Source organism: Pelodiscus sinensis, chromosome 16 (assembly GCF_049634645.1).
Source record: "Pelodiscus sinensis isolate JC-2024 chromosome 16, ASM4963464v1, whole genome shotgun sequence".
NCBI classification, from domain to species: domain Eukaryota; kingdom Metazoa; phylum Chordata; order Testudines; family Trionychidae; genus Pelodiscus; species Pelodiscus sinensis.
In genome coordinates, this window is record NC_134726.1 from 21,306,064 (window position 1) to 21,333,745 (window position 27,682).

At 46.4% G+C, this 27,682-nt stretch overlaps 1 protein-coding gene and 1 long non-coding RNA gene across 5 annotated transcripts in view; both read left to right on the forward strand.

Moving 5' to 3' along the window:
• Positions 1–27,682, forward strand: part of IQCK (IQ motif containing K) — a 124,506-nt gene that overhangs the window by 50,400 nt on the left and 46,424 nt on the right. For all 4 annotated transcript variants that reach the window (XR_012896151.1, XM_075899410.1, XM_075899411.1 and 1 more), the window contains one exon: positions 18,793–18,877. Coding sequence is in view for 3 of the 4 variants with exons in the window: in XM_075899410.1 (XP_075755525.1) it covers positions 18,793–18,877 (85 nt within the window). In the remaining variant the exon portion in view is untranslated. The remainder of the gene's footprint in view (positions 1–18,792; positions 18,878–27,682) is intronic.
• LOC142818602 (uncharacterized) lies at positions 4,066–9,113 on the forward strand. Its single transcript, XR_012896152.1, has 3 exons — positions 4,066–4,901; positions 7,467–7,758; positions 7,977–9,113. It is a non-coding gene; the product is annotated as an uncharacterized LOC142818602 (long non-coding RNA).

Below are 27,682 nucleotides of genomic sequence, written 5' to 3' on the forward strand. Positions count from 1 at the left end.
CAGCCCCTGGGAGGACTAGGAGGAGAAGCCAGGAGGTGGGGAGTACGGAGTTGGGGGAGTAGGTATGAGGAGTTGGGCAGCAAGTGTACCACCTGTATGTATACAGAGGACCACCAGTCACCTCCCACCCCTGCACTCCCAACTCGCTGCCCAACTCCCTGGTCATACATGCAGACATGCACTCCATGACTGCTGTTATTGAGGAGCATGTAGCCTCATGCTGGTGTGACAGATATTTCCATAGCTCCCAGTCAGCCTGGCACTCATCATGGTCCAAGTTCCGCTCCTGGACCTCCTCCATCAAAGGTCCCAATGAGGGACTGGAGGCTGGCCATCTGTTCCCGCAACAGGTCTTCATGGGTTCTTTTCCACTTGCGGATCTCGTGGAGTTGTGCTGATGATGTTGGAGGTGGTGGATGTGCCATGTTCACAGCTGGCCCAACTGTGAAGTCAAGTGAAAAGGGCAGTCATGCCAGGAGGCACTGTGTATGAAGCCTAGCCCTACTCTCTGAGCCGACACTAAAGTTCTCAGTTCAGATGACCCTGATGTGCTATGAGCAAGGCCATATGTTGCCTAGACAGTGTACACTTTTCTGCAGGGGCATTGTCGAGGATTATCCGGCCCGCTGACTACTACCCCATGCTACTCATCCACGTGGGCACAAATGATACTGCCAGGTGTGACACTGAGCGGATCAAGTGTGACTACAGGGCTTTGGGAGTACGGGTGAAGGAGTTTGGAGCGCAGGTGGTATTCTCTTCTATCCTTCCTGTCAAAGGTAGGGGCCCGGGCAGAGAGAGGTGCATTCTGGAGGTGAATGCCTGGCTGCGACGATGGTGTCACCAGGAGGGATTCGGCTTCCTTGATCACGGGGTGCTCTTCCAGGAAGGACTGGTTGGCGGAGATGGAGTTCACCTTTCCAGGAGCGGGAAGGCCTTGTTTGGACACAGACTGGCTAACCTTGTGAGGAGGGCTTTAAACTAGGTTTGTCGGGGGCAGGTGAGCAAAGCCCACAGGTAAGTGCTGAATGTGCGGGACTGGGAGATGGGTTGGAAATGGGAGGGACTACGGCCTATAATGGCAAGGAGAAAGGAGGGTCAGGGCACAACAGGGAGGCAAGATCAAATCAGTATCTTAGATGCCTATATACAAATGCGAGAAGTATGGGTAATAAGCAGGAAGAACTGGAATTGCTAACCAATAAATACAACTATGATATCATTGGTATTACAGAAACCTGGTGGGATGGGACGCATGATTGGAATGTTGGTATGGAAGGGTACGGCTTGCTCAGGAAGGACAGACAGGGAAAAAAGGGAGGAGGGGTTGCCTTGTATATTAAAAATGTACACACTTGGACTGAAGTGGAGATGAATGTAGGAGATAGCTGTGTAGAGAGTCTCTGGGTTAAGCTAAAAGGGGTAAAAAACGAGGGTGATATCATGCTAGGAGTCTACTACAGGCCACCTAGCCAGGTGGAAGAGGTGGATGAGGCCTTTTTTAAACAATTAACAAAACTATCCAAAGCCCAAGATTTGGTGGTGATGGGGGACTTCAACTATCCAGACATATGTTGGGAAACTAACACAGCGAGGCACAGGCTATCCAATAAGTTTCTGGACTGCATTGGAGACAACTTTCTGTTTCAGAAGGTTGAAAAAGCTACCAGAGGAGAAGCTGTTCTGGATTTGGTTTTAACAAATAGGGAGGAACTAGTTGAGAACTTGAAAGTGGAAGACAGTATAGGGGACAGTGATCACGAAATAATAGAGTTCATGATCTTAAGGAAAGGTAGAAGGGAGACCAGCACAATTGAGGTAATGGATTTCAGGAAGGCAGATTTTGATAAGCTCAGAGAACTTGTAGGTAAGGTCCCATGGGAAGCAAGACTGAAGGGAAAAACAACTGAGGAGAGTTGGAAGTATTTCAAAGGGACGTTGTTAAGGGCCCAAAAGCAAACAATTCCGCTGTGTAGGAAAGATAGAAAATATGGCAAAAGACCAGCTTGGCTTAACAAGGAGATCTTGCATGATCTCAAAATAAAAAAGGAGTCTCATAAAAAATGGAAATTAGGACAAATAACAAAGGATGAATATAGGCAAGCAACACGGGAATGCAGGGGCAAGATTAGAAAGGCAAAGGCACAAAATGAGATCAAATTAGCTACAGGCATAAAGGGAAACAAGAAGACCTTTTATAAATACATTAAAAGCAAGAGGAAGACCAAGGACAGGGTAGGCCCACTGCTTAGTGAGGAGGGAGAAGCAGTAACAGGAAACTTGGAAATGGCGGAGATGCTCAATGACTTCTTTGTTTCGGTCTTCACCGAGAAGTCTGGAGGTGTGCCTAACGTAGTGAATACAAGCAGAGAGAGGGTAAGTTTAGAAGATAGGATACACAAAGAACAAGTTAAAAATCACTTAGGAAAGTTAGATGTCAGCAAGTCACCAGGTCCTGATGAAATGCATCCCAGGATACTCAAGGAGCTGATAGAGGAGGTATCTGAGCCTTTAGCTATGATCTTTGAAAAATCATGGCAGACAGGGGAGATTCCAGAAGACTGGAAAAGGGCAAATATTGTGCCCATCTATAAAAAGGGGAATAAGAACAACCCAGGAAACTATAGACCGGTCAGTTTAACGTCTGTCCCAGGGAAGATAATGGAGCAGGTAATTAAGGAAATCATATGCAAACACTTGGAAGGTAATAAAGTGATAGGGAATAGCCAGCATGGGTTTGTGAAGAACAAGTCATGCCAAACTAATCTGATAGCTTTCTTTGATAAGATAACGAGCCTTGTGGATAAGGGAGAAGCGGTGGATGTCATATACCTAGACTTTAGTAAGGCATTTGATACGGTCTCGCATGATATTCTTATTGATAAACTAGGCAAATATAACTTAGATAGGGCCACGATAAGGTGGGTGCATAATTGGCTAGATAACCGTAGTCAGAGAGTGGTTGTTAACGGTTCTAAATCCTGCTGGAAAGGGATAACAAGTGGAGTTCCTCAAGGGTCTGTTTTGGGACCCGTACTGTTCAATATCTTCATCAATGATGTAGATATTGGGATAGAGAGTACGCTTATTAAGTTTGCAGATGATACCAAACTGGGTGGGGTTGCGACTTCTTTGGAGGATAGGGACATAATTCAGAATGACCTTAGCAAGTTAGAGAAATGGTCGGAGGTAAACAGGATGAGGTTTAATAGAGAGAAATGCAAAGTGCTCCACTTAGGAAGGAACAATCAGTTCCATACATACAAGATGGGAAGCGACTGTCTAGGAAGGAGCATGGCGGAAAGGGATCTAGGGGTCATAGTGGACCACAAGTTGAATATGAGTCAACAGTGTGATGCTGTTGCAAAAAAAGCAAATATGATTCTAGGTTGTATTAACAGGTGTGTTGTAAGCAAAACTCGTGAAGTCATTCTGCCGCTCTACTCTGCACTAGTTAGGCCTCAGCTGGAGTACTGTGTCCAGTTCTGGGCGCCACATTTCAAGAAAGATGTGGAAAAATTGGAAAGGGTACAGAGAAGAGCGACAAGAATGATTAAAGGTTTAGAGAACATGACCTATGAAGCCAGGCTTCATGAACTGGGCTTGTTTAGTTTGGAAAAAAGAAGATTAAGGGGGGACATGATAGCGGCTTTCAAATATCTAAAAGGGTGTCACAAGGAGGAAGGAGAAAATTTGTTCCTCTTGGTTTCTGAGGACAGGACAAGGAGTAATGGGCTTAAAGTGCAGCAGGGGAGGTTTAGATTGGACATTAGGAAAAAATTCCTAACTGTCAGGGTGGTCAAATATTGGAATAAATTGCCAAGGGAGGTGGTGGAATCTCCCTCTCTGGAGATATTTAAGAACAGGTTAGATAGACATCTGTCAGGGATGGTGTAGACGGAGCTTGATCCTGCCTTGAGGGCAGGGGGCTGGACTCGATGACCTCTCGAGGTCCCTTCCAGTCCTAGGATTCTATGATTCTATGAGATGTCCCATGGGAGCCTTGCTACTCCCACGTCCTGGGGACAAGCAGGCATGGAAAGGTGACAGCCAGGCCAGGAGCCAGTGGGCGGGGTTGGGGGGTGGGAGGAAATGCAGTGCTGCAGCTTCCTACTGTGTCTGGTGCTGGGAGTATTCCACAGACAGAGAACTGCTATCCCTGTCTGCTGGAGGAGGTGGGGAGGTGTATGTGAGTGGCAGACTCCACTTGCCAGAGAGAATGCTACTGGGGTCCCGTCCTCTTTCTCCCCCTGACAGGTTCCCATGCAGGGGATTAGTTTCCTTTACATTGCTGTTTTTGACCAGGAATGGATGCTGCCCGAGTGTGGACATGAGACTGTGCCGTGTTCAGCTCTGCTGTGTGTTTCCTTGACCCCAGCCTACTTAGTGGTGGCTTGTCATGGGAAGGTGTCCACCACAGAGGCTGGAGTAAGGCAGGCGAGAATCTTATGAGAAAGAGTGAGGGCTTCTGTGAGAGAGCATCATGGGGTTTAGTGCTCTGGACTGGCACTCTGTGTGCACCCAGGTGCACAGGCTGTTGTGCGAGCCCTAGACTGAGAAGGCCAAGCGAGGAGTACACAGCTCCTCGCAGCCTGCTACCTACCCTCACATTGTATAGGGAAACTGATGGAACTCACCTGAAGTGCCTTCCTTGGGTTCCTACGAGCCCTGCAAGACATCCTGGGAGTGGGGGATTGGCTCCAAGTTGATGAGGACCTCCTGACTGGTGGGCATAGTGTCCTGACTAACCTGCTTTTCTTCTTCCTCATCATCTTCCTCTTCCTCCTCCACAGCCCCAGCCTCATGGAGGCTCACACTGGGTGTCTCCTGGCCAGAGTTGATGATGACGGTGGAGGAGGTGCCTGACCAGGATGGCATCCAGCTGCTCATAAGAGTGGCAGGTATGCAGTACCACCCCAGAGTGGGAACTTTGCTCTCTGGCCTTTGTGTAGGCCTGCTGTAGCTCCTTAATATTCATTCAGATGTGGTCCAGGGGCCTGTTGTGCCCTTTGTCCATGAGCCTGGTGGCCATCCATCTTTAGACCAATTATTTCAGAATAACAGCAGCTGAGTGTCCACACTGACGCTATTTTGAAATAACAATTTTGAAATAAGCGTTATTCCTCATGAATAGCAGGAGTTATTATTTTGAAATAACAGGCTTGATAGTGTGGATGCTCCACTTATTATTTCGATATAAAGGTGAAGACCAGGGCTTAGATTCCTTCCCCAGAGCATTCAGTGCCACATCTGACTGAAGGCACAGGGTATTAATTAAGGGCTATCCAGCCGCCCCGTTCTCAGCAAGATTAAGGGGGACCTGTTTAGGATACCAGCCCTATCCACATTCCATTTTTTTCTCCTCAGTGTACAACAGCTGCAGGTGAAAGCAGCTGCCACATCCTGCCATCATTCACTCTGTTCTAAAAGTTGGGCTCTGGAGTTTTTTTCATATTTGCTCTTTTATTACTATTGGTTGCTCGTCTCCCTTCATCCTCATATCTTTGCAACCATTCAGTTCTTGTGCCTCATTCTCTAACCCTTTCAGCTTCTCTCACTCCTCCTAAAGGGTATGTCTACACTACCCCGCTAGTTCGAACTAGCGGGGTAATGTATGCATACCGAACGTGCAAATGAAGCCCGGGATTTGAATTTCCTGGGCTTCATTTGCATAAGCCGGCCGGCGCCATTTTTAAATGCCGGCTTGTTCGAAACCCCGTGCCGCGCGGCTACACGCGGCACGGGCTAGATAGTTCGAACTAGCAAGCCATTCCGCACTATGGAATGAGGCGTGGAACGAGGCGTACAGATAGTGCGGAATGGCTTGCTAGTTCGAACTATCTAGCCCGTGCCGCGTGTAGCCGCGCGGCACGGGGTTCGAACAAGCCGGCATTTAAAAATGGCGCCGGCCGGCTTATGCAAATGAAGCCCGGGAAATTCAAATCCCGGGCTTCATTTGCACGTTCGGTATGCATACATTACCCCGCTAGTTCGAACTAGTGGGGTAGTGTAGACATACCCTTAGACCTCCTGACTGTCTAACATTTAATCCTACTCCTCATCCCTTCCCACCACTTTGCTTGAACATTATATACCTGTCCTCCACCTGTTGTCTGTTTTTTTTTCTTTTTCTTTTTATGCTATAAGCTGTTCTGGGCAAGCATTTTGTCTTCCTAAGTATCAGTAAAATGTCTAGCATATTTTCTTTGCTACCACTATAAATAATAATAAAGGGGAGGGGGAATTCTTCCTCAGCTTGCCCCCTTTGGGCATAGCTGGACAAGTCTCTCCTATATCATGAATGAAACTGCGTGCAGTAAGCATGCTATTTTTGCAAATACATTGGAATTGCAATAACTGCAGAGCTAAACTGTTAAGTTGTCAGACACTGTAGATGTCAAAAAAATGCTCTGGAAATCTGGCCTAGATAAATGCCTGTGTTCTACACGTGAGTATTTTTCAGTTCCGTGTATATATAGAAAATATCTGAATGAGTTCAGACTGAAATTTGCACTTTGATTCTTTTTGCAGAAAAGGTTTCCCACCTAAAATTCAAAGGAAGCAGAGAAGTGTTTTAAAAACTCAAATACTTTTCTCCTTCATGACGTAGGAGCTTTGCACTTGGCTGTATATTCAGATGGATACAAAAGCTCAGGACAGTGAATTCATGAAAAAAATCAATAGGCAGCTATATTTGTCAGCTATAGGAAGGAGATGTGATAGACAGGGTAAGACTTCATGAAACTTTCATCCTGGCAACTATCTGTGAGCTGAAGTTTTTAAATCCTTCTTTAGAAGGTTAAGCATGGTTGTTCCAACATTCAGAGTCTTTGGGTACGTCTAGACTACAGGGTTTTGTCGACAGAAGTTTTGTCGACAGTATCTGTCGACAAAACTTCTGTAGACAAAGCGCGTCTAGACTACTGAAGCAATAGACAAAACTATAGACACAACTTTTTGCTTTGTCGACAGAGAGCGTCCAGACTGCAGGACGCTCTGTCGACAGAAGAAAGTACCCGGAACTGCTTTGCCAGGTCACAGGGGCAGCATGTACTTCCTTGTTCTGCTGCCTGCACTTTGCAGAGACGCATGCTAAAAGGGGCACTCCCCCCCCCCCCCCCCCCCCCCCCCCCGACTAGCCCTTGCTCTGCTGCTGCAGCTGCCTAGAGGGATAGCAAAGGTTCTTCAGTGCCTGTTTGGAGTGCCCTGCTTCCTGGCACGGCACAGCACAGCAGTGTGGGGTTTTTTTTTTTTTTTTTTTGAAGGTTTTTCTAACCTTTGTTTACCATGGAGCGAGAGCTTCCCCTGGCCAGGCGCTGGCCCCACTCCACGGTGCTTCAAATGCTGCTGCAACTGCATGAGACTATCATGCTGTTAATGCCTGGTCCGGAACCTGAGCCCAGACTGGAGCCCCTCCTTCAGGATGCAGCAGCACTGTTCCTGCCTCTGAACTTTTTCCCGGACAGGCGATGTTGGAGGAGGGAAACAAGTACGGACTGGTGGGACCGGCTCGTAATGGAGCAGTGGGATGATCAGGCTTGGCTCCAAAACTTTAGGATGCGGAAGTCCATCTTCCTGGAGCTTTGCAACTGGCTTGCCCCCACGCTGCAACGACAGGAGACCCACCTGCGCTCTGCCATCCCGCTGGACAAGAGGGTAGCTATTGCCCTCTGGAAGCTGGCCACTCCTGATAGCTACCGGTCAGTGGGACACCAGTTTGGTGTGGGGAGATCAACTGTTGGTGCTGTGTTGATGGAGGTAAGTCCCTTGGGGATGGGGGTAGGGTAGTCCATAAGGGGACTGTAACCAAAAAAGGGTGGGTGGGGGGCAATGGAGGGGAGGTGGTGGAGGGCTCCTGTGCCTTACACCATCATACTACTGGGAGCAATCACTGGGGGGGGGGGGGTCGCCAAAGGACTTAGGCAACCCCTCTTACTTCATAATCTGTGTGTGTTTGTATGTGTCTATTTTTGCAGGTGGTGAGGGCCATCAACTCAGAGCTGCTGAATCGGATTGTCCACCTCGGAGACCTAGACACGATCATGGCTGGTTTTGCAGGGCTGGGATTCCCAAACTGCGGAGGAGCGCTCGATGGAACGCACATTCCCATCCGTGCACCACCCCATCGAGCTGCCCGGTATATCAACAGGAAAGGGTACTTTTCCATTGTGCTGCAGGCCCTGGTTGACCACCGTGGACTATTTACCGTGTGTGGGGTGGTCGGGCCGGGCACATGATGCTCGGATCTTCCGCAATTCACACCTATATGAAAGGCTGCAGACAGGAACCTTCTTCCCCCAGCGAACCTCTGCTATTGGGGACGTAGAGATGCCGGTCTGCATTGTGGCCGATGCAGCGTACCCCCTCATGCCCTGGCTTATGAAGCCATACACAGGGCATCTGACCCCGAGCAAGGAAGTGTTTAATGCGCACCTGACATGCGCCTGTTTACAGGTAGAATGCGCATTTGGCCGGTTGAAGGGAAGGTTTAGGTGTCTGCTAACTCACCTTGACATGGGGGAACACAATATCCCAGAGGTGGTGGCAGCATGTTGCATCCTCCACAACCTGGTGGAGAGCAAAGGGGAGGCCTTCCTCCCAGGTTGGGGGCCAATGGCTGAAGTGGAGGGCAGGCGGTTTGCGCAGCCTCGGACAGCTGCTGTTTGCCAAGCCCATCAGGCGGGGGTTCGCATCCGGGAGGCTCTGCGTGAGCGCTTCTCAGCTAGAGCCATATGACTCCCCAAGGTATCCCCAATGGGGTCTGTGGGCCTTCCCCCCCCATCCCAAAACCTTCCCTCCCACAATCCATCCCTGCATCAGCCTCTGAACAGTTAAGGCGCACACACCATGTTAAACTTGAAAAATATGTTTATAAAGGAGTAACGTAAGAAATTAGATCTGTTATACAAAATAGAATTGTTCAACAACAGTGAAAAATAAAGTTCTTTTTTTAACTAATAACATGTGTTTATAACTGAGGTAGTAGGGGGGATTTCAACCTGGAGGGAGAGACGGAGGGAGGAGGGATTTCCAACATGGAGTGAGGGAGGGAAGGAGGGAGGAGGGATTTCCAACATGGAGTGAGGGAGGGAAGGAGGGAGGAGGGATTTCCAACATGGAGTGAGGGAGGGAAGGAGGGAGGAGGGATTTCAAACATGGAGGGAGGGAGGGAGGGAGGGCAGACACCTTAAGGGTAATGGCGGCCTCGCCTGGGCCACAAGGCTTTGCCACCCCTGGTCCGTGGACCCAGCCGCCCTCGGGCTCGAGTGGGGGCTGACAATGACTCTGCCCTAGCGGGGGGGGGAGGGGCAGGGCTGGAGGGGTGGCAGGGGCTGAGGGAGAGGAAGGGGTGGCAGGGGCGGAGGGAGAAGAAGGGGGGTCAGAGGGGGCTGAGGGGGAGGACGGGGGGTCAGAGGGGACTGGAGCTGGATGGGCAGGAGGAGTCCCCAGGGGGAGAGGACCTGGCACAGCCAGGGACTCCCGGACGGTGGCACACATACTGTTCCACTCTGGGAGGAAGTCCTGCAGCAGGCGAGTATGCCACCGAGCCTCCTCCCTCGCTCTTTCAGCCATGGTCTCTTGCATGTTGGCCATATCCTCTCCATTTTCTCCATGGCCTCCACATGCCGCTTTAGGAGGTCATTATAGGTCCTCCAATGCCTGCGGGTGCTGTGGGACCGGGTGGGTGGTGGCACAGGAGTTGTGCAGTGGACAGCTGCAGCAGGTCCAGCTGTGGAGAAGAAGAGGGAGAACCGATCAGTGTTAGCAATTCACACACAAGTCCATACAACAAGGGATGGGAATGTTGTTACTGGTAGGCCACGTCTGGCCTTGCCAGCCGCCTCGGCTGCACAGGAGACCCATTGTGGCTAGGACAATGTCCACCTCCACCCCCTAGATCCTCCTGCCCTCCACTGTGGCTGTCCAGGCCAGATCAGTGAGCAGGCACAGTAGGACGGGCCTGCTGCACCTTGGGTCTCCCATGCCCCCCTCCCACATACCCACCACCTGCCCACCTGCTTGTACATGCACAGAGAGATGCAAGCTGTCCAGGAGGGAGGACCAAGATGTGAACACTGCTCTGCATCCTCTCTGCTCCCACCTCCCCTGTTCTGTGTCTGTGACCCTGTCTGCACTCACCTGATGTTCCTTCTCCAGCGTAGGACGGTGCCTGCGAGGCTTCCTCTGTCTCTGGGACAGGCTGCAGAGTCAGGGTCAGGGTCAGGGTGTCCTCCGTCTGCTCCTCTGTCTCCTCCTCCTCCTCCTCCTCGACATCGTCCCTGGGGACCTCCTGCCGGCTATGCTGCACCGGTGTGTGCAAGCCTGTCTGCACGAGAACCGGTGCAGACATTGGTTCCTGGCCTCTCAGGTTGCGGTCCAGTTCCTCATAATAGGTGCAGTGCACTGGGGCTGCACCTGACGCCGAGCTCTGCTCTCGGGCCTTCATGTACCCCTGGCGAAGTTCTTTTACTTTGGCCCGGACCTGTTGGAGTGTCCTGGGATGGTGCCCTTTATCGGCCAGCCCCTGAGCCATGCGGCCATAGATGTTTGCATTCCTGTGCCAGGTGTGCAGGGCCTGGACTGCTTCCTCCTCCCCCCACAGTTCTAACAGTGTCAGGACCTCTGTCCCTGACCAAGCTGGGGCTCTCTTTTTCTCGCCTGAAAGAACTTGGGCTGGCTCCCTCAAAGCTCCTTGGGGGCCTCGTGGTGCTGGAGCTGCACACATGGCCACGTGCAGGTTACACTGGGAGAGCTCTGGGCTGACAGGATCTCTCTGTGGCCAGCTTCCTGCCACAATGCCTGCCAGGGATGTCTGTGCCTTTAAAACATGGCTACAGACAGGACCAAGAAGAGGTTTTTCCTAAAGAAGGACTCTCCAGCAGGGGGCTTCCCTGGAGGTCGCCTTCTGTTGACAAAAGGAACCCCTGTGTCCAGACTGCCCTTTTTGTCGACAGAACTCTGTCGACAAAGACGTTATGCCTCGTAAAATGAGGTTTACCAGCATCGACAAAACTGCTGAGTTCTGTCGACGTTATGTCGACAGAACTCAGCGGTAGTGTAGACGCAGGTATAGTTTTGTCGATAAAAGTTCACTTTTGTCGACAAAACTCAGTAGTCTAGACACACCCTTTCAAAGGAGAAATACCCTTCATAAAATGAATGAGGAACGGGTCATTAACTTTTTATATTGATATTTTTCAAATCTCTTCAACTCAATGGATTGGAGTTGCTCCAAAAGAAAGCTAGTATTCAGTAGTGTTTCTGCAAACTGATTGATGAATGAATGTATTGGGACCTGTTACAAAGAAACTGTCTTGTAAGGTCTCTGCGCCTACTCCACCAGGTATGTGGAAGTGCCTAAGGAATATTTCATCACATTCTTGTGTAAATCTATCACTTTAAAACTATGGAGCCTTCATGTAATTTTGTGTGTATTATGCCTTTAGTGTTGCCTGGATTTAAAGGTTAGTCAGATAAATCAGTGCTGTGGTTTCCATTTAATTAAGTAATCCTCTCTCTGCTTTTGGGGTAAATATTACTTAATAATGTCCATTAACAAAGATTTCTGGAGCCATTTCATTACAAAATACTTTTTCATTTTCCACACCTGTGCATTTCTGGATTCTGGGTAGGAACATTAGCAAAATGCCTCAAAAAGGAACAGACTCACTGGCAGCAGGTCATACTAGAAATGTCATAAGATAGGACTTAAAAAAATATTTCAGAGTCTGGAGGTTTGGATGGTTCAGATCAGCATCAGGACCTTTTTTATGCAAAATTGTCTGCCCCAGATTTATTTATGTGTCTGTTGACCTTTTGTCCATACCTGTGGTTTTAGACCATGTGCTTTCTAGCGCAAGGACTGTTTCTTTATACATGTTTGCAGAGTGTTCAGCACTCAGTCTGTGGCTTTATGCACTATTATAATAAATATTCAAGATTAATAACTATAACAATCAATCTGTTGGTCTCTTTATATAGCTGTTCATGTTGAGGCACACAATCCTAGCTAAGGTCAAATTGCATTTTAGTGTGGCAATCCTTAAAGCTTCAAGAGTGTAACTACATGAAGCCAAAAAGGTCTTTATCATGAAATTGTATGTAGATGGACATTCCGCTGTATCTGCACTGAGCGCCCTTATTATCAATGGGAGTCTGCGCACAGCTAGAATTTCCCCCCAAGATCTCTTTCTACTTGGCATCCCAAGAAATCAGTTTGACTCCAGATTTTGTTACTCGGGTATTTTTATTCAGCATATAGAAAAGTTACTTGAGTTGGTCAGACTCAAGCATAGGGATGAATATAGGGCATATCACATCCGAAAACACACAGAAAACCTCTTTCTTTATATACATTTCCAGTTTGCATTGCACTTACTAGAGATTGCATTACATGTTTTGGGATTGGCTTGGTTACTTTTTAGAAACCAAGTCCTGTACAGCAATTTCCGTCCATGCGCTATCTACGTACAAGTTATTTTTTGTCTCATCTTACGTTCCAGCTTATCTTGTCCATTATAAATGGTTCTCTGGGTGTTCTGCCTCTTAGCTTACTGAGTCATTTAGGTATTTCAGCACAGACAGTCTGTTTCCAGCCTGCTGATCCGTTTACATCCATAATCTTTTGTCCCAAGAAATGAGGTCTGACCCATGTCTTATATCTACACACAGGCCTACACACATGTGCTTCAATGTAACTGTATACAATTAGTATAAAATTGGGACTTAAATTTGGAGATTTTCAGTTACTGTTAAGTAATATATTAGATCTGAGTTCAAAGAGCAATTAACAAATATTGAATTATACATAGTGAAAATTCTGAATGATAATAAAAGAGATGACTGTTAGACTGTTAGATTGTAATTTGCTGAAAGAAGAGATCAAGTCTTATGTTTATATGGCAGAATGGGGTCTTAAATCTGATCAGGGCCTCTAAACATTACAGTAATACAAATATTGGGCATGTACAGCATATGTCAATGTGCTTACCAACTACCAAACATATCCCATTATGCTGCCATGATAATGGATGCTCTTTCCCCTCACCTCCCTCTTTTAAAAAATAGAATTGACATGAAAGCCAACTTCTGAGTTCAATGTAGAAATTATAGATATAAAACTGGAGGCTTTGATAAGAATACTTTGCAATATTTTTTCTGACACAAGTGTGCTGTATTTCTTCTGGGTACTGAGTTAAATCTGCATAGTGTTATATAAATAATATCTCATAATCAGGATCTTTACAAGTCAGATTACTCAAAAAAGAAAACACATCCTTCCTGACATTAAAGAATATTCTGATCAATTCCTGCTTTATTCTGCTCAAATTTGAAAAAAACAATTGATAAAATTTAGTGAAGTGTGAAAAACAGTGATAATCACCAAAAAGATTATTTGATTGAACCCATTTTGAATGTAAAACATGATCTAAGTACATTAAGAGTTAGCTTTTAAGATTCATGATTTGAGGCTCTTTTATTTTGGAATAAACAGAATATATTCACCATCCGTTTGGTTGTCATTTCAAATCTTCTTGGAGTATTACAGCTGTCTTCTGCCATAAATGATATATTCCTTCTTCCCCAGTTCACTGTTGATGGGTGGCTGCCTCTGCTCATATTGTATTTTTATTTGACCTGAAGCAAATTGCATATATTCCAGTGGACAGAAATGGATCTGGCAGGACTTTCATTCCTTCAAGCTGGTCTGCTGAAATGATTGATATTTCCCACTGACTACCACATGGAAGATTAAGTCCTTTCCATTTTGCTTCATTTACACTGGCCTTCTCAGATTTATTCTTGGGTTACAAACCAGATGGATCCCCAATATTTAATAAAAAAAGCAGTGGAGTGGTTAGAGAGACCGTTACAAGACTATTAGAAATCTTTCTACTTTTTGGAGATGCCATTCTGATGTAAAGGAGTCTAATGTTTCATTGTTTTCCTAATGTACCCACTGTATTTTAAAATGCATGGGTTGGTATCCTCATTTGCACTGTTTAAAATAATAGAAACCTTTTCAGCTTTTCAACAATATAAATCCTAGAACAACAAGCAGGAGTCCATTAGAAAAACACCAGTCTTCATAGTGAACACAGTAAAAATGAGAGAGACAAAGTGGGTGAGGTAATATCTTCTATTGGCCCAACTTCTGTTGGTGAGAGAGACAGGGTTTTGAGTTTACACAGAATTTTTTTTTCAGTTCTGGGACATTCAGGGTATGTCTAGACTACATGGCTCCGTCGACGGAGCCATGTAGATGAGTTTACTAGACATAGGAAAATAAAGCGGCGATTTAAATAATTGCTGCTTCATTTACATCAAAATGGCCGCCACGCTGTGCCGATCAGCTGTTTGGCGGCACATCGGGGCAATCTGGATGCGCTGTGGTCGACAAGGGAAGCCCTTGTTGACCGCTCCGGTAAACCTCATTTCACGAGGCATACCGGAGTGGTCGACAAAGGCTTCCCTTGTCAACCGCAGCGCATCCAAACTGCCCCACTGTGCCGCCAAATAGCTGATTGGCACAGCGCGGCGGCCATTTTGATGTAAATGAAGCGGCAATTATTTAAATTGCCGCTTCATTTCCTGTGTCTAGTAAACTCATCTACATGGCTTCGCCGACTGAGCCATATAGTCTAGACATACCCTCAGTGTCACAGATGAGTACAAGGTGGAATAGGTAGTTTAGCATAAGTAATTAATACACATTTAAAGGAACCATTCAAGGTGAAGAGGCCTGTTAACATATCAGCAGTAACAGGAGGGTGGGGGGAATATGGTTAATAAATTACACATTTTTCTAATAAGCCATATGCCAAGTACAAGTTGGATCTCCCTGTCTGGCACTCTCAGGACCTAACTTGTCCCAAATGAGGGATTTTGCTGGACATGGGGAGGTAATTTCTGCCCCCTTCCAAGCCACAGGCCCCCCAGCATGGCTGCTAGCCCCAGCCAGCTCTGCTCCTCTGCCACCAGCCCTGTTGCCCTGCCAGACTCCTGCAGGAGGGCTCCTAGGCAACTGCCCTCCATTAGGACTTTCTGTTCCAGGAATATCTGTGGTCCTACTGAACCACAGATGTTGCTGGACCAGAGAGTTCTAGTATAGAGAGATTCAACCTGTTTTTCTATTCAGTTCAGATTTCTAGTATCCAGCAAACGTATGAATTTAAGCTCCTAGTCTCAACTTTTGAAGGTGTAGTGTAGGTTTCCTTTGAGGGTGAGGACTGAGAAGTCCAAGTGTTTACCAGCTGGTGATATGTGTTTCTGACTTCTATCATTTTACTATGTAAGTTAAGTTGAGATTGTCTGGTTTCACCCACATGATTTTTACTGGGGCACTTAATGCACTGTACGAAGTACAGAACCCATTGATTTTGAAAGATGTGTTGTGGTGATGGTAATCATGGTAGCAGTGGAGATTTGTCTGCAGTTTTCACATCTGTTGTTCTGTCAGGGTCTTTGATAAGAATGGCATGGCCAGGTAAAATGGGTCTACCTGGGTTCCTATGTTTGTGTAATTTGGGAAGTATGTAGAAGATCCCTCGGGTAGGTTCATGGGGAATAAAATTATAGAGTTTCTCTTGAAGATATTTTGGGAAGGATTTGAACTCCTCTTCAAATTGTGGTGTGGGATCTTCTTTCAGTTCTATGTGCTAGAACTAAATTGTGTCGAAGAGTTGTCAGTTGACCTCTTTAACATGGTCATCATGGTTGAGGACTACGATGGCATATCTTTTGTCTGCTGGTTTCACCATGATCTGGAAGTTGGATTTCAGTGACTGATAGCTGTCCTCTTGGCAGTGAAGAGATTGTGGATGATCTGATGTTTGTTAAGGATTTCACAGTCAATTTTTTTTTCCTGAAAGCAATCAATGTAACGATCAAGAGCATGGTTTATCTGCAGTGGAGTGTCCATTCACATGGCTCTTTTTTTTCTTATGTTTGTTGGTGAGGACTTGATAATTTTGGGTGGTGTCATCAACTCAAATGCTTGTCTGTCTCACCAACAAATGTTGGTCCAGTAAAAGATATTACTTCACCCATATTGTCTCTAATGACCTGGGACCAACACAGCTACAATAACACTCCATACAACTTTTTACAAGTAGTATTTTACTCAGGCATCTTGGTTGTACAGCCTCATGATTTCTCTCATGCAATAGGAATGCTAATAATGTCCACAGAAAAAAATTAAAAAAAACAAATGGTCTTGCAGCACCTTAGAGACTAACAAAAAATATAGATGACATCATGAGCTTTCTTGGGCACAACCCACTTCTTCAGATGAATGGAGCAAGGGGTCCAGAGGTACAAATAAATAGCAAAAAAAGAGGGGAGATAGGGAAGGGGGGGGAAATGTCAATTAAAGTGTCCATGCTAAATGAGGCTAATGGAGTGGGCTGTAAGTGCCGGATACTTAGCTTTTGATGTCATTTGGGTGTTGACTATAATGGCCCATCCAGTTCGTGTCTTTGTTCAATCCTCGGTTAAATGTATCAAATTTGCATATGAAGGCAAGTTACATAGTTTCTCTCTCTAGCTAGTTTCTGAAATTGCTTTTTAAGAGGATAGTCACTTAGAGATCCATTAGTGAATGGAAGCTAAAATGTTCCCCAACAGGTTTCCGTGTGTTACTATTTCAAATATTCATTAATCCTTTGTCGTGGGATCCACAGAGATATTACCATATGATGTAATAGAAATAGCACTTTCTGCTATTTTCTGCATTTCTGATTTCTCAGACACAGTTTGAAATTTTCTTTCATATAAAAGAAATAAAGGCAAAAATCCCAGTTGACAGGATATTGAGCACAACTTGTTCCTGTGTACACTGACTGTAGAGTTGAGGTCAACTGTGTATTAGTTGAAATTAAGGTCATGCATTGGCATTGCATATCATAGGCTGAGGAAGGTTATGCCTCCCTGAACAACCCCATATATGGCCTGGCTCACGTCCTGCCCTGAGGCCCCTTTCTGTTTGCCTCTTCCCCCTTGGTCCCAGCCTAGACAGGCTGCTCCTCTTTTGGGAAACGTGCTGAGGCTAAGCTAAAGTAGCTGTCCTGCAGCTGGGACTTGTGGTGGCTGGAGCTGGAGGCTCTGGAGCTGCCGGGGCTGGAGCTACCCACTCTGTGCTCAGGACTCGTACCTCAGTAGCTGGCGCTATAGGGCTGGGTACACGGGGAGTTGTACCACCCACCCAGCCCTTGAGGGGATGGGGCTGCTCTGGTGGCCTAGTGTGGGGAGCTGGGTACATTTTGAGCTTCATCAGGGGAAGGAGGATGAAAGGGGTAGGGCATTGGGCAGCTCACCTCCCCGAGCCTGTGGTTCACCCACCGGCCATGAGGTTGTGTTCTAACTCAATGTACTACTCCAGTGAAGACAAGCCCTAAGACAAAGGCAAAGAAAACATATTTATTAAATAAATACAACTAAACAGAGAAAAATGTAGCAGAATATATGGAAAAACTTCTTAATTTGAGATCTTTTACTCTGTAGATTAGTCTTCCAAAGAAATAGTGGCAGAGCCAGTCTTCTGGTCATTTACAATTGGACTAAACAAGGCATTTGTGCATAGACTGTAAAGAACAAACGTGCAATGGAAAGGATATTGCCTTATCAGTTGCTTCCCATCTCTCATTTCTGTGAAAAAGAAGAAATGGGATTCTGTTATAAAGGCTGATTGGGGCAAATACTTACTTGATTGCTATGTCCAAACAATCATCCTTATCATCCAGATGTATAACATTTTGAACTTCCCAAATCAAACTTGTACATAGAAGCTCAATCTGTGATTTATTTTTTTTAAGGATGGAGCAAGTTCTAATAGGTATTCTAGTGTCATGGGAGGTCAGCTATTTATAATGGCCACTCTCATGAATTGTGACATTTATCTGCAGCCTAGTGGCTTTTTTTTTAAAGTAGAGGGATGACATTTTCTTGCTTTTGAAAAGAAGCAAAAAAACCCAAAGAAATTACTTTCAATCTGATCCTTTCTACTTCAGTAGTTGCTTGTTGATCAGTATAAATGAGAACTAAACACATCCACAAGCATGGTGAAATGACTTTTATAAAGCTGATTTGATACATCTATCTGAATGTTCACTAAACTTAGTTATACTGTAAAGTGATTGTCATTAGTATTGGTAGCGGAATGTGGTGTAAATACTTTCAAATCACCATCAATTTATGCTAAAATTAATTGCTGAGCTCTTTTCCATTTTATTACTCTGGCCCTTACAATGCAAGGTCTGTCTAACTATTTTAAAGGTAAAATTTCCATTTATTTTATGATCCTGTTATGACATGTCTACAGGATATCTTGCACATGGTTATGGTAACAGTAATACTTTCAAAACAAAACAGTGCCATCTAAACAGAACATATACCGTAATTCAAATGGTTTTATGGAATAAAATTCATTTAAGTAGCATCTCTACACTATATATACTAAGGTCTTCTGTGTCTTGTACATCATATTATGCGGCCATGCTTTCACTGTTTATAAATTATAAAAAATAGCCAAATAATAAAAGTGCAGGAATGAAAAACATTTGAAGGATAATACGGTTCTTGATATATTATTTACATTATGGTGTTTGCAGAGAAGAAACAATTGGTATAATACTATACATGTGATACTGTTTTAAATGAGCACATTATTTCAATAATACTTATTTATTTGTAAGAAATTTTATCTTAGAGATAGAACAACCTTTCTGTTGAGAGTGATATGTTGTAAAAGAGTAAGAACAATGTTTAAAGGCTGAAATTTTTTTTTTCATTTAGTCCTAGACCACCAATCCCTCTGTCTCTCCTGTTATCAGAAGAAGAAGCATGCAAAATAATTCAGTCATTCTGGAGAGGTTATCGGGTAAGAGTCAGCTATAGTTATTTTGCATGATGCTGAATCTGTGTGACTGTGAAGGCCTTGGGGAAAACCCTTACATAAATTTTAAGTAGCAGATACTATAAATAACGATTAAGACCCCCATGGTTCACTGGCGTTGGACATGCTTGCATGTAATCTGTCTAGTGACTCAGATCTTTTCACGGGAGTTATGGCAATGCACTCTGTTTTGCTCTCTTCACAAAGAGGTTTACAGAAAATTTTATTTTAGAAATATAGTCTTCTCTTGGGAACCCTCCGAGTTTTATTTCAGCCTTTAACTAGTAGATGTGGGTTAAAATTTGCAACTTCTATGTGTGGGTGTAGAGGCGCACATGAAAAAGATTGATGGGGGAAGTAAGAAAAAAAGTGTATTATAGAGGGCAGGAGAGGGAAATGAGACATGGCAGGACACAGAATGTATTTAGGAAGGTTAGTGGACACAATGTAAGGAAAGAGAGAAAGAGCAGGAAAAGGTGGAAACAGACATTTAAGACATTTTAGGAAAAGATACACCATAATCTCTATTAGGAAACAAACATGGAGCAAAACCAGAAAGGACAAAAGAAAGTAAAATCAATATGAGATGTAGTAAGTAGTACTAGGTGTATTTCTTATTTTACAGTTTTCCACAGAGTTTGCTCCATAGTTGACTTAAATGTGATTTTTGAGTAATAGAAGATTAATTCACCTGCTTTACTAGTAAGTTATATATGTAATTGTATTAAATAGAAAGTTGATTGACAGTGTTACAGTAAATACAGCAAACAGTGAATAAGTACACAACTGGTTTATTCCTTTAAATTGAAGGAAGCATAGAATTTAGAGAGAGAGTTTCATAGGTTTCTCCAGTTTACATCCATTATTCCTCTTGAGAGCTATTCCATGTGATATTTAATGAAGTGATACTGAAAATTTTCTTTATTTAAATTTAAAAATAAGGAGGAATTGGAAAGTAATATAACTATTACATAGCACTTTATTTTGTTTATCCTCAGAGATGTTTCTTTTTGGAAGGTGTAAATAATCTCTAAACTTTAAACCTACTTTGCTTCACTGCACAGGGAGTTAGACTTCTGTTTCTGTAAATATAGGGTGTATTCTAAATAATGATTGATATAGAAATTCTGTGCTGCTTATAAACAGACTTCAGTGTATGAGAATACCTATAAGAATCTTCCATCAACAGGAACATGGGGAAATGCTTTGAATATTTATTCTCAATTAATAGATTCCTATGATGTTTTATACCATTATTTGTTTTCCTTGGATTTGTTTTTTAACTTATCTGACTTTGATTCCCACAGTAACATTAATTAGCATTGACAATCCTACTGCAGGCATCCTTACAATAAAATGCTGCAAAGCCAATCATTGCCAGTATCTTTTGGATGTTGGACTAACACCACAAGGTTGCTCAGATACCTGGTATTTGGTGCAAAGGTCTGAAGGTCACTGTCTTTGTCTTCTACATTAACATTTACTTTAAAAGAGTATAGTCTGATCTAGGACTACAAATTGTTAGAAGAGTCCTAAAGAACAATCAGTTGCAAGGATTAAATCAGAGGTGGGCAAGATACGGCCTGGGGGCTGAATCTGGCCTGCCAAGCCTTTCATTCTGGCCCGCAGCACACCCCACTGGACCCAATGGCAGGGAACAGCCCCAGGGCTTAGAGCGGCTGACTGCTCCATCTGCCACTCTGTGCCGGGGGTAGGGAGAAGCTTTGTCTGCTGCAAACCCCCTTCCTTCACCGAAACTTCCACTCAGACCTCACACCCTTTCCTGTACCCCATCCCCCAAGCTCCCTTCTGCAATCAGCCTTCGTCCCAGATCCTGAACCTGCTCTATAGAAAAGTGTAGTCCTTAACCACTTACCAAAATCTTAGCGTGGCCCCTCATAAAACATTATTGCCCACCCCTGGATTAAATCTATCAAACTGAATTGTTTTGTTTGGTGCAGAAGGAGGCAAAGTTTTGTTGTTTAACAGTTGCAAGCTGAAATTAGAGAGAGAAGGTGGGTGATGTGATATATTTTATTTGATCAACATTTCTGTTGGTGAAAGAGAAAAGCTTTTGAGCTAGCGCAGAGATAAGTGTTAATAACAACTACAGTACAGTAAATCTAGGGTGATGTATTTTTATAGATGCCAGTAAATAAAGAGAATGGTAAGTAAGAGTCACTCGTACTAAGGAAAACAGATACAAAATATTGTGGAAAATTGTTAATCTAAGATTTCAGATGGCATGAACTTTTAAATTAGTTGATATATATGTTAGTATCTTAGTCAAGGCTTTTCCCACCCAAGGATATTTTTGGTTATTGTTTTGGAAACTCATTTTTTATTTCAATAAGTTACAAGTTTTTATCAAGAAGTGATTTAAAACTTTTCATACAGACATTGTTCAATTGAACTTAATTATATAATTCATACAATCTGTAATTCTAAAACACCCTATTATTACAGTGAACACCATCAGGTAATATTGACTATAAATAAAAAGTTGTGGCCTCATATATCAGATCATATGCTGCACTGTGAAAGAGGAAGGTCATAACTTCCACGGGACTTCTCAAGTTACTTTTTCAAGGACATGAAATTACACACCACACACATTGAAGAGTAGAGGGGGAAATATTCTGGATGCACTGTTTGATTTTTCAAGAAGAAAACAACTAAGAAATTCAATAAAGTGAAAGATAGCTCCATGTGTAATAATAACATTCCACAATGTGAGGATATAAATATGAATCCTTGTATTTATTTTTGAAGCTGCATCATCTTCGATGGAAGAAATGACAGCAAACCCTGTTATATTTTTTAAAAAACTTTTCTCAGACAGATCTTTTGTGTACCTTTTGAACTGTTTTTAGGACATTCGTTGTTAAATATATAGGGTATGTCTACACTACAGCGCTAATTCGAACTAACTTATTTCGAATTAGTTAATTTGAAATAAGCTAATTCGAAATAACGCATCTAGACCCAAAAACTAATTTGAATTAGCGTTTTGCTAATTCAAAATAGCGCGTCCACACTGATTGGACGCTGGGTCGCATTTAAGGGCAGCTGAAACCGGTTCCGGCAGGGCATCAGGTCAATAGTTGCTTTGTGTGGCTGCTGTCTGAAGCTATCTGAGGCTCGTGCTTAAAGGGACTCCCCTGGACAGCTGGTGCTCAGCTTTTCCGCTTGCTTGCCTACCTCGCCGAGGGACAGCAAAGCGTTTTCCTCTCCACCTACCTGTGTCGGTGTTTCCCATTGGGGACGCCGCCACAGTTGGCACCATGGAGCCAGAGCTCGCCCTGGGCATTCTGCTCCAGTTTTCGGACTTGCTGCTGTAAGCCTGCCACCAATGGCTGGAGGCTGCCTGGCACTATCTGGTGCACGTCAGCCCCCTGTCTCTCCCCCTGGCCTCTATGGGGGCCATGGAGGAGCCGCAGCAGTGCCCGGATGCCAGCATGCCCTGCCACATCTGGCGTCTGGACACCAGCAGCGACTGGTGGGATCGCATCGTCCTGGAACGCTGGGGAGACCAACAGTGGGCCTAGAACTTCAGGATGAAGAAGGACACCTTCCTGGAGCTCTGCGAGTGGCTCGCCCCTGCTCTACGGCGACGGGACACTCGCATGAGGCCCGTCATCCCCCTCCAGAGGCGTGTGGCCATTGCCCTTTGGAAGCTCTCCATGTCGGACAGCTACCGATCTGCCGGGAACCAGTTCAGCGTGGGGAAATCCACCGTTGGAGCAGTGCTCATGCAGGTACGGCACACACCGGCCACTGGGCCAGGGGGGAGGCGGGCTGCAAGGAGAGAATGGGCCGCCCCAGGGAAAACCAGGGGGGAGGGGAGGAGGCGAAACTGCCCCGTACGGGAGGGTTCAGTCTGTCCTGGCCGTACTACACGCCGCCTGCGGGGGTTGCTTCCGGGAGTGGGGCGCGGGGCAGTGCCAGGGAACAAACACTCCCAGCCACGTGGGCGCCCCAGTGATTCGTGGTGTGCTGTGTTTCTCTGCAGGCGGTCAAGGCCATCAACTGGGTGCTGCTTCTCAGGGTGGTCCACCTCGCTGACCCGGATGCGGTCATCCAGGAGTTCGATGCCCTCGGCTTCCCCAACTGCAGTGGGACCATCGATGGGAAGCACATCCCCATCCGTGCCCCGGAACACCAGGCCTCCCGGTACATCAGCGGCAAGGAGTACTTCTCCGTCCTCCTGCACGCCGTGTCTGACCACCGGGGCAAGTTCTCAGACATTAATGTGGGCTGGTCCGGCAAGGCACACAACACCAGGGTGTTCTGCAACACCTCCGTGTGCTAGAGGCTGTATGCCAGGACCTTCTTCCCCGACTGCCACATCAGGGTTGGGGACATGGACATGCCCGTCTACCTGGTGGGGGATGTGGCCTACCCCCTACAGCCCTGGCAGGCTCACCTTCAATGTCAGGCTCACCAGGGCCCACATTGTGGACGAGGGGGCCTTCAGATGCCTGAAAGCCCGATTTAGATTCCTCCTCACCCGCCTTGACGTCGCCGAGCACAATATCCATCCCGTGGTGGCAACATGTTGTGTGCTGCACAATTTATGTGAGCGGAAGGGGGAGGCTTTCCTGCCAGCCTGGATGGCTGAGGCTGAGCTCATGGCTGGCCAGTACACGCAGCCCCGCACCGCTGGAGTAAGTGGAGTAAGTGGAAGGACGTGAGGGAGGAATGGGGAACGAGCCCCCGGTGGGGAGGACCGGAGAAGCTCTGAGGGCTTCTCAGGGTGGACGCTCTCCCTCAGGGCCTCCTGGATCCTGACAGCCCCCCGATGAACCTCCCGGATGGCAGCCTGCAGCAAGTGCAGCCGGGCTGAGGGCAACGACCCCACGAGACGCACCGGCGTGCCCAGTGGCAGGCTGCCTCACTCCTAATACACTTTAAATGCAGAGCTGCAGCAGGGGTAGGTCCCAGCCCCGGCACAAGCCGGGACTGAGCCGTGTTGCTGGCCAGCCTACTAAAAAATTTACTGGCGGAGGGGGCGTGGGAGAGTAATGCGTGTAGTCTATAGGATTTTGCTTTTCTGTTAATTGGTTAATTGACACTGTTACATCCCTACTGCTGACTGGTCTCTCGGTCAATGGGAGCTTAACTTCTTTAGCTTCTGAAGAAGCACAATGAAAAGACTCAATTTTCTTCTTTAAAGGAAGAATTCCACAATTTTAAAATTATCTATTTCAACCTTCTTGATAAACATTCATAAACTGATGGGAGAAACAAAAAAACCCACCCTCAATCTTGCTTTCTTCCTCTTTTCCTTTGTGTGCTAAAAAGCATTATTAGAGATAGGAAGTTTAAGGACTGGTTCCAAAGGGAGTTGAAGTAGTAGTGAGAATCTGAGATACTGCCAACAAGTAATCCAGAAGCCTGAGTCTTATTATACAGAGGTAAAAAAGAAGATTTGAGATCAAATAGCATTTAGAAAGCCTACTATATTCAAAGTATTAAGAACTGTAATATCACAGAATATAATAATGAACATGTTATTACTAATTTTCGACGTCTTCTTGTGTGGGTTGTGAGAAGGAAGGAATACAATTATTTTTTTAATTAAAATACATAATAATTCATCATAAAAGATAGTTATAGTGATTTACACCTTTGTGTGCTACCGTTCTTTAACCTGATCCTGAGTGGAGCTAACTTCAGTGGGACTAGAGGGTCTTCTACACCTTGCAAGCCCTTATTGATCAAGCAAGCTCAAGCAAACATGGTAGCTTAATTATGCCTTAGGAAATACAAGCATTGTACACATGAAAAGTGAAATAAAGCTTAGGTTATGAATAGGGGAGCTGACAGCCTCTATGGGCCCCTGGCAAGATGAGGTGGGGGTCTAGCTCTGCACTCCTAGAAGTGGCGGAGCCTCAGATGAAAGGGACAAGGCTGGAGTTAGCCAGAGACGTAGCAAGGGTGTTATGCGCCCAGGGGTGCAGCGGGGCCCTGCACCTGGCATACGGCTGAGCCCAACCCTGGGGCTTTGGGAAGCTTGTGCCGTGTCTTTCCCCACTTCCTCCAGTTTCGGGCTGGGCCCCTACACGCACTAACCTGCTTGTGGAGATGGAGGAATATTGGGCTGGGGTTGGAGAGGCGGGGAGGAGGCTCTGCCAGCGGTGGGCGGAGGAGGAGCAGGCGAGCCTAGGGATGACGGGGAGTGAGGGTGGACTAAATTGGTGTCCCCCTAGCATGGCGTTCAGGGGCAACTGCCCCCCTGCCCTCCACTTACTATGCCACTGGAGTTAGCTAGCCCTCCATAACACCTAGAGCGCAGCGCACCACTTCCCCAGCCCTCGGAGCTGCACGGAGTGTGTGGCAGCAATTTAAAGGGCCTGGTGTTCCAGATGCTGCCTCTTTGAATCATCGGGCTCCTTGGCAACTGCCCCATTTGTTCCCCCCATTGGCAGACCTGGTCATAAATAAGAAGAAACAAGGGAACAATTGGTGAATCTTTGACATACTGATTAATAAATGTAGCTTAGAATGCCCAAACCCAGAAATTGTATTTAAAATATTTCTTTTTGAGACTTATACTAAAATAATTATATTAAGTACATCTATATTTTCTTAAGATAATTCTCTGTCCATTTATAATCCTGGTCACAAACCTGGTCGAATTGTTTACATCTATTTTGGGAGGTTGGAAAGAATTAATTTAAAAATGTGTTTCAGTTATGACAGGCTTGTATGTATATATTTTCAACAGGCACAAGTGTGACTGTCAACAGGTGTTTAAGTAACCTAACCTCTGCCAAATATGCACATTAGTTAAATTTATCACCACTCAGGTGTCTTATATTAGAGACAAGATCACAAAATGTTAAGCAATGTATAATTTCATAATAGGTAGTATAGACTAATTAGCACTAGGAAGGCCTTACTGGATGTATGTACTGGAATTCTTTTGTATTCTTCAACGTTAAGTGGCTTGAAGTGGCTGACGGAATGCAGTCTGCATTTCAAAAAAATGTATGAGATTGGTTTATGAAATCAGAGAGTAGGACATAGAGAGGAAAACAGTTAATGGAGTAATAATGTTAATAATCTTGACTCCTCTACTTGTTTTTGGCTTTGCTCTGGGCCTCAAAAACAAAACTTAAGCACATTTTGCTTCATGCAGTGATTTGCAAATGTACATGGTAAGGATGTTAAATTGCATTTAATCAGCTAATCGAGCAGTTGATCGAATTTCCATTGACTACTTAATTAGAAGGTAAGGGGGGCAACTGCAGAGCTGCGGCTCTGCCTATTAAATGTAGTAAGAGCTGGAACCATGAGCTGGGATGCTGTTACTACATTTAAAAGGCAGAGGCGCAGCATCTGGGACCAGGCATGAGTCAGGATAGCTGAGTCCCGGTTCGTGCTCGGTCCCCCGCTGCACTTCTGTCTCCCCTATCTCCCACGGAGAGAGTGCTGGTGGGAACTGGCTTTTAAGCTGGCTCCCCCCAGCACTGGCCCCTGCTCCCCTGCCTTGCTGCTTCTCATAGAGGCTGCAAAGGCTCAGGGGGAGAAGTGACTACAGGCAGTCCCCGGGTTACGTGGATCCGACTTATGTCAGATCCCTACTTACGAACGGGGTGAGGGAACCCCGCACTAGCTGCGCCCCCTCCCCCCCCAGCAGACCGCCGAGACGCTCCTCCACGGCGAGAAAAGCTGCTCCGCGTCTCCCTGGTCTGCTGGGGGGGGGCTCCCCCAGCAGACTAGGGAGACGCGGAGCACAGCCACGGAGGACGCAGGCGGCGAGAAAAGCCTGGTCTGCTGGGGGGGGGGGCCGCAGCTAGTGCGCCCCCCCCCCCAGCAGACCAGGCTTTTCTTGCCGCTGGTCAGTTTCAGCAGCGGCTGAATCAGGACGCCTGGGGTAGAGCAGCTGGGGGGCTGCTGGGTTGGTCCCACAGCGCTGAGGTGCGGTGCTACTGGACCAACCCAGCAGCACCCCAGCTGCTCTGCCTCAGGCATCCCCAAGTCAGCCGCTGCTGAAACTGACCAGCGGCTGACTACAGGAAGCCCGAGGCAGAGCTGCTCTGCCCCGGGCTTCCTGGAATCAGCCGCTGATCAGTTTCAGCAGCAGCTGACTTGGGGACACCTGGGGAAGAGCAGCTCGGGTGCTGCCGGGTTGGTCCCCGCAGCGCCGAGGTGCGGCGCTGCGGGACCAACCCAGCAGCACCCCAGCTGCTCTGCCCCAGGCATCCCCAAGAGCATCTGAGGTGGTGCCGGGTTGGTCCCGCCACGCCAAGGGTCGGCGCTACCAGACCAACCCAGCAGCACTCCAGCTGCTCTGCCCCAGGCATCCCCAAGAGCATCTGAGGTGGTGCCGGGTTGGTCCCGCCGCGCCAAGGGTCGGCGCTACCAGACCAACCCAGCAGCACTCCAGCTGCTCTGCCCCAGGTGTCTCCAAGAGCAGCTGGGGTGCTGCCGGGTTGGTCCCGCCGCGCCAAGGGTCAGCGCGACCAGACCAACCCAGTAGCACTCCAGCTGCTCTGCCCCAAGTGTGTCCGATTCAGCCGCTGCTGGTCAGTTTCAACAGCGGCTGAATCTGGACACCTGGGACAGAGCAGCTGGGGTGCTGCCGGGTTGGTCCCTGCAGCGCCGAACCTTGGCGCTGTGGGGACCAACCTGGCAGCACCCCAGCTGCTCTACCCCAGGTGTCTCCAAGTCAGCTGCTGCTGAAACTGATCAGCGGCTGATTCCAGGAAGCCTGGGGCAAAGCAGCTCTGCCTCGGGCTTCCTGTAGTCAGCCGCTGGTCAGTTTCAGCAGCGGCTGAATCG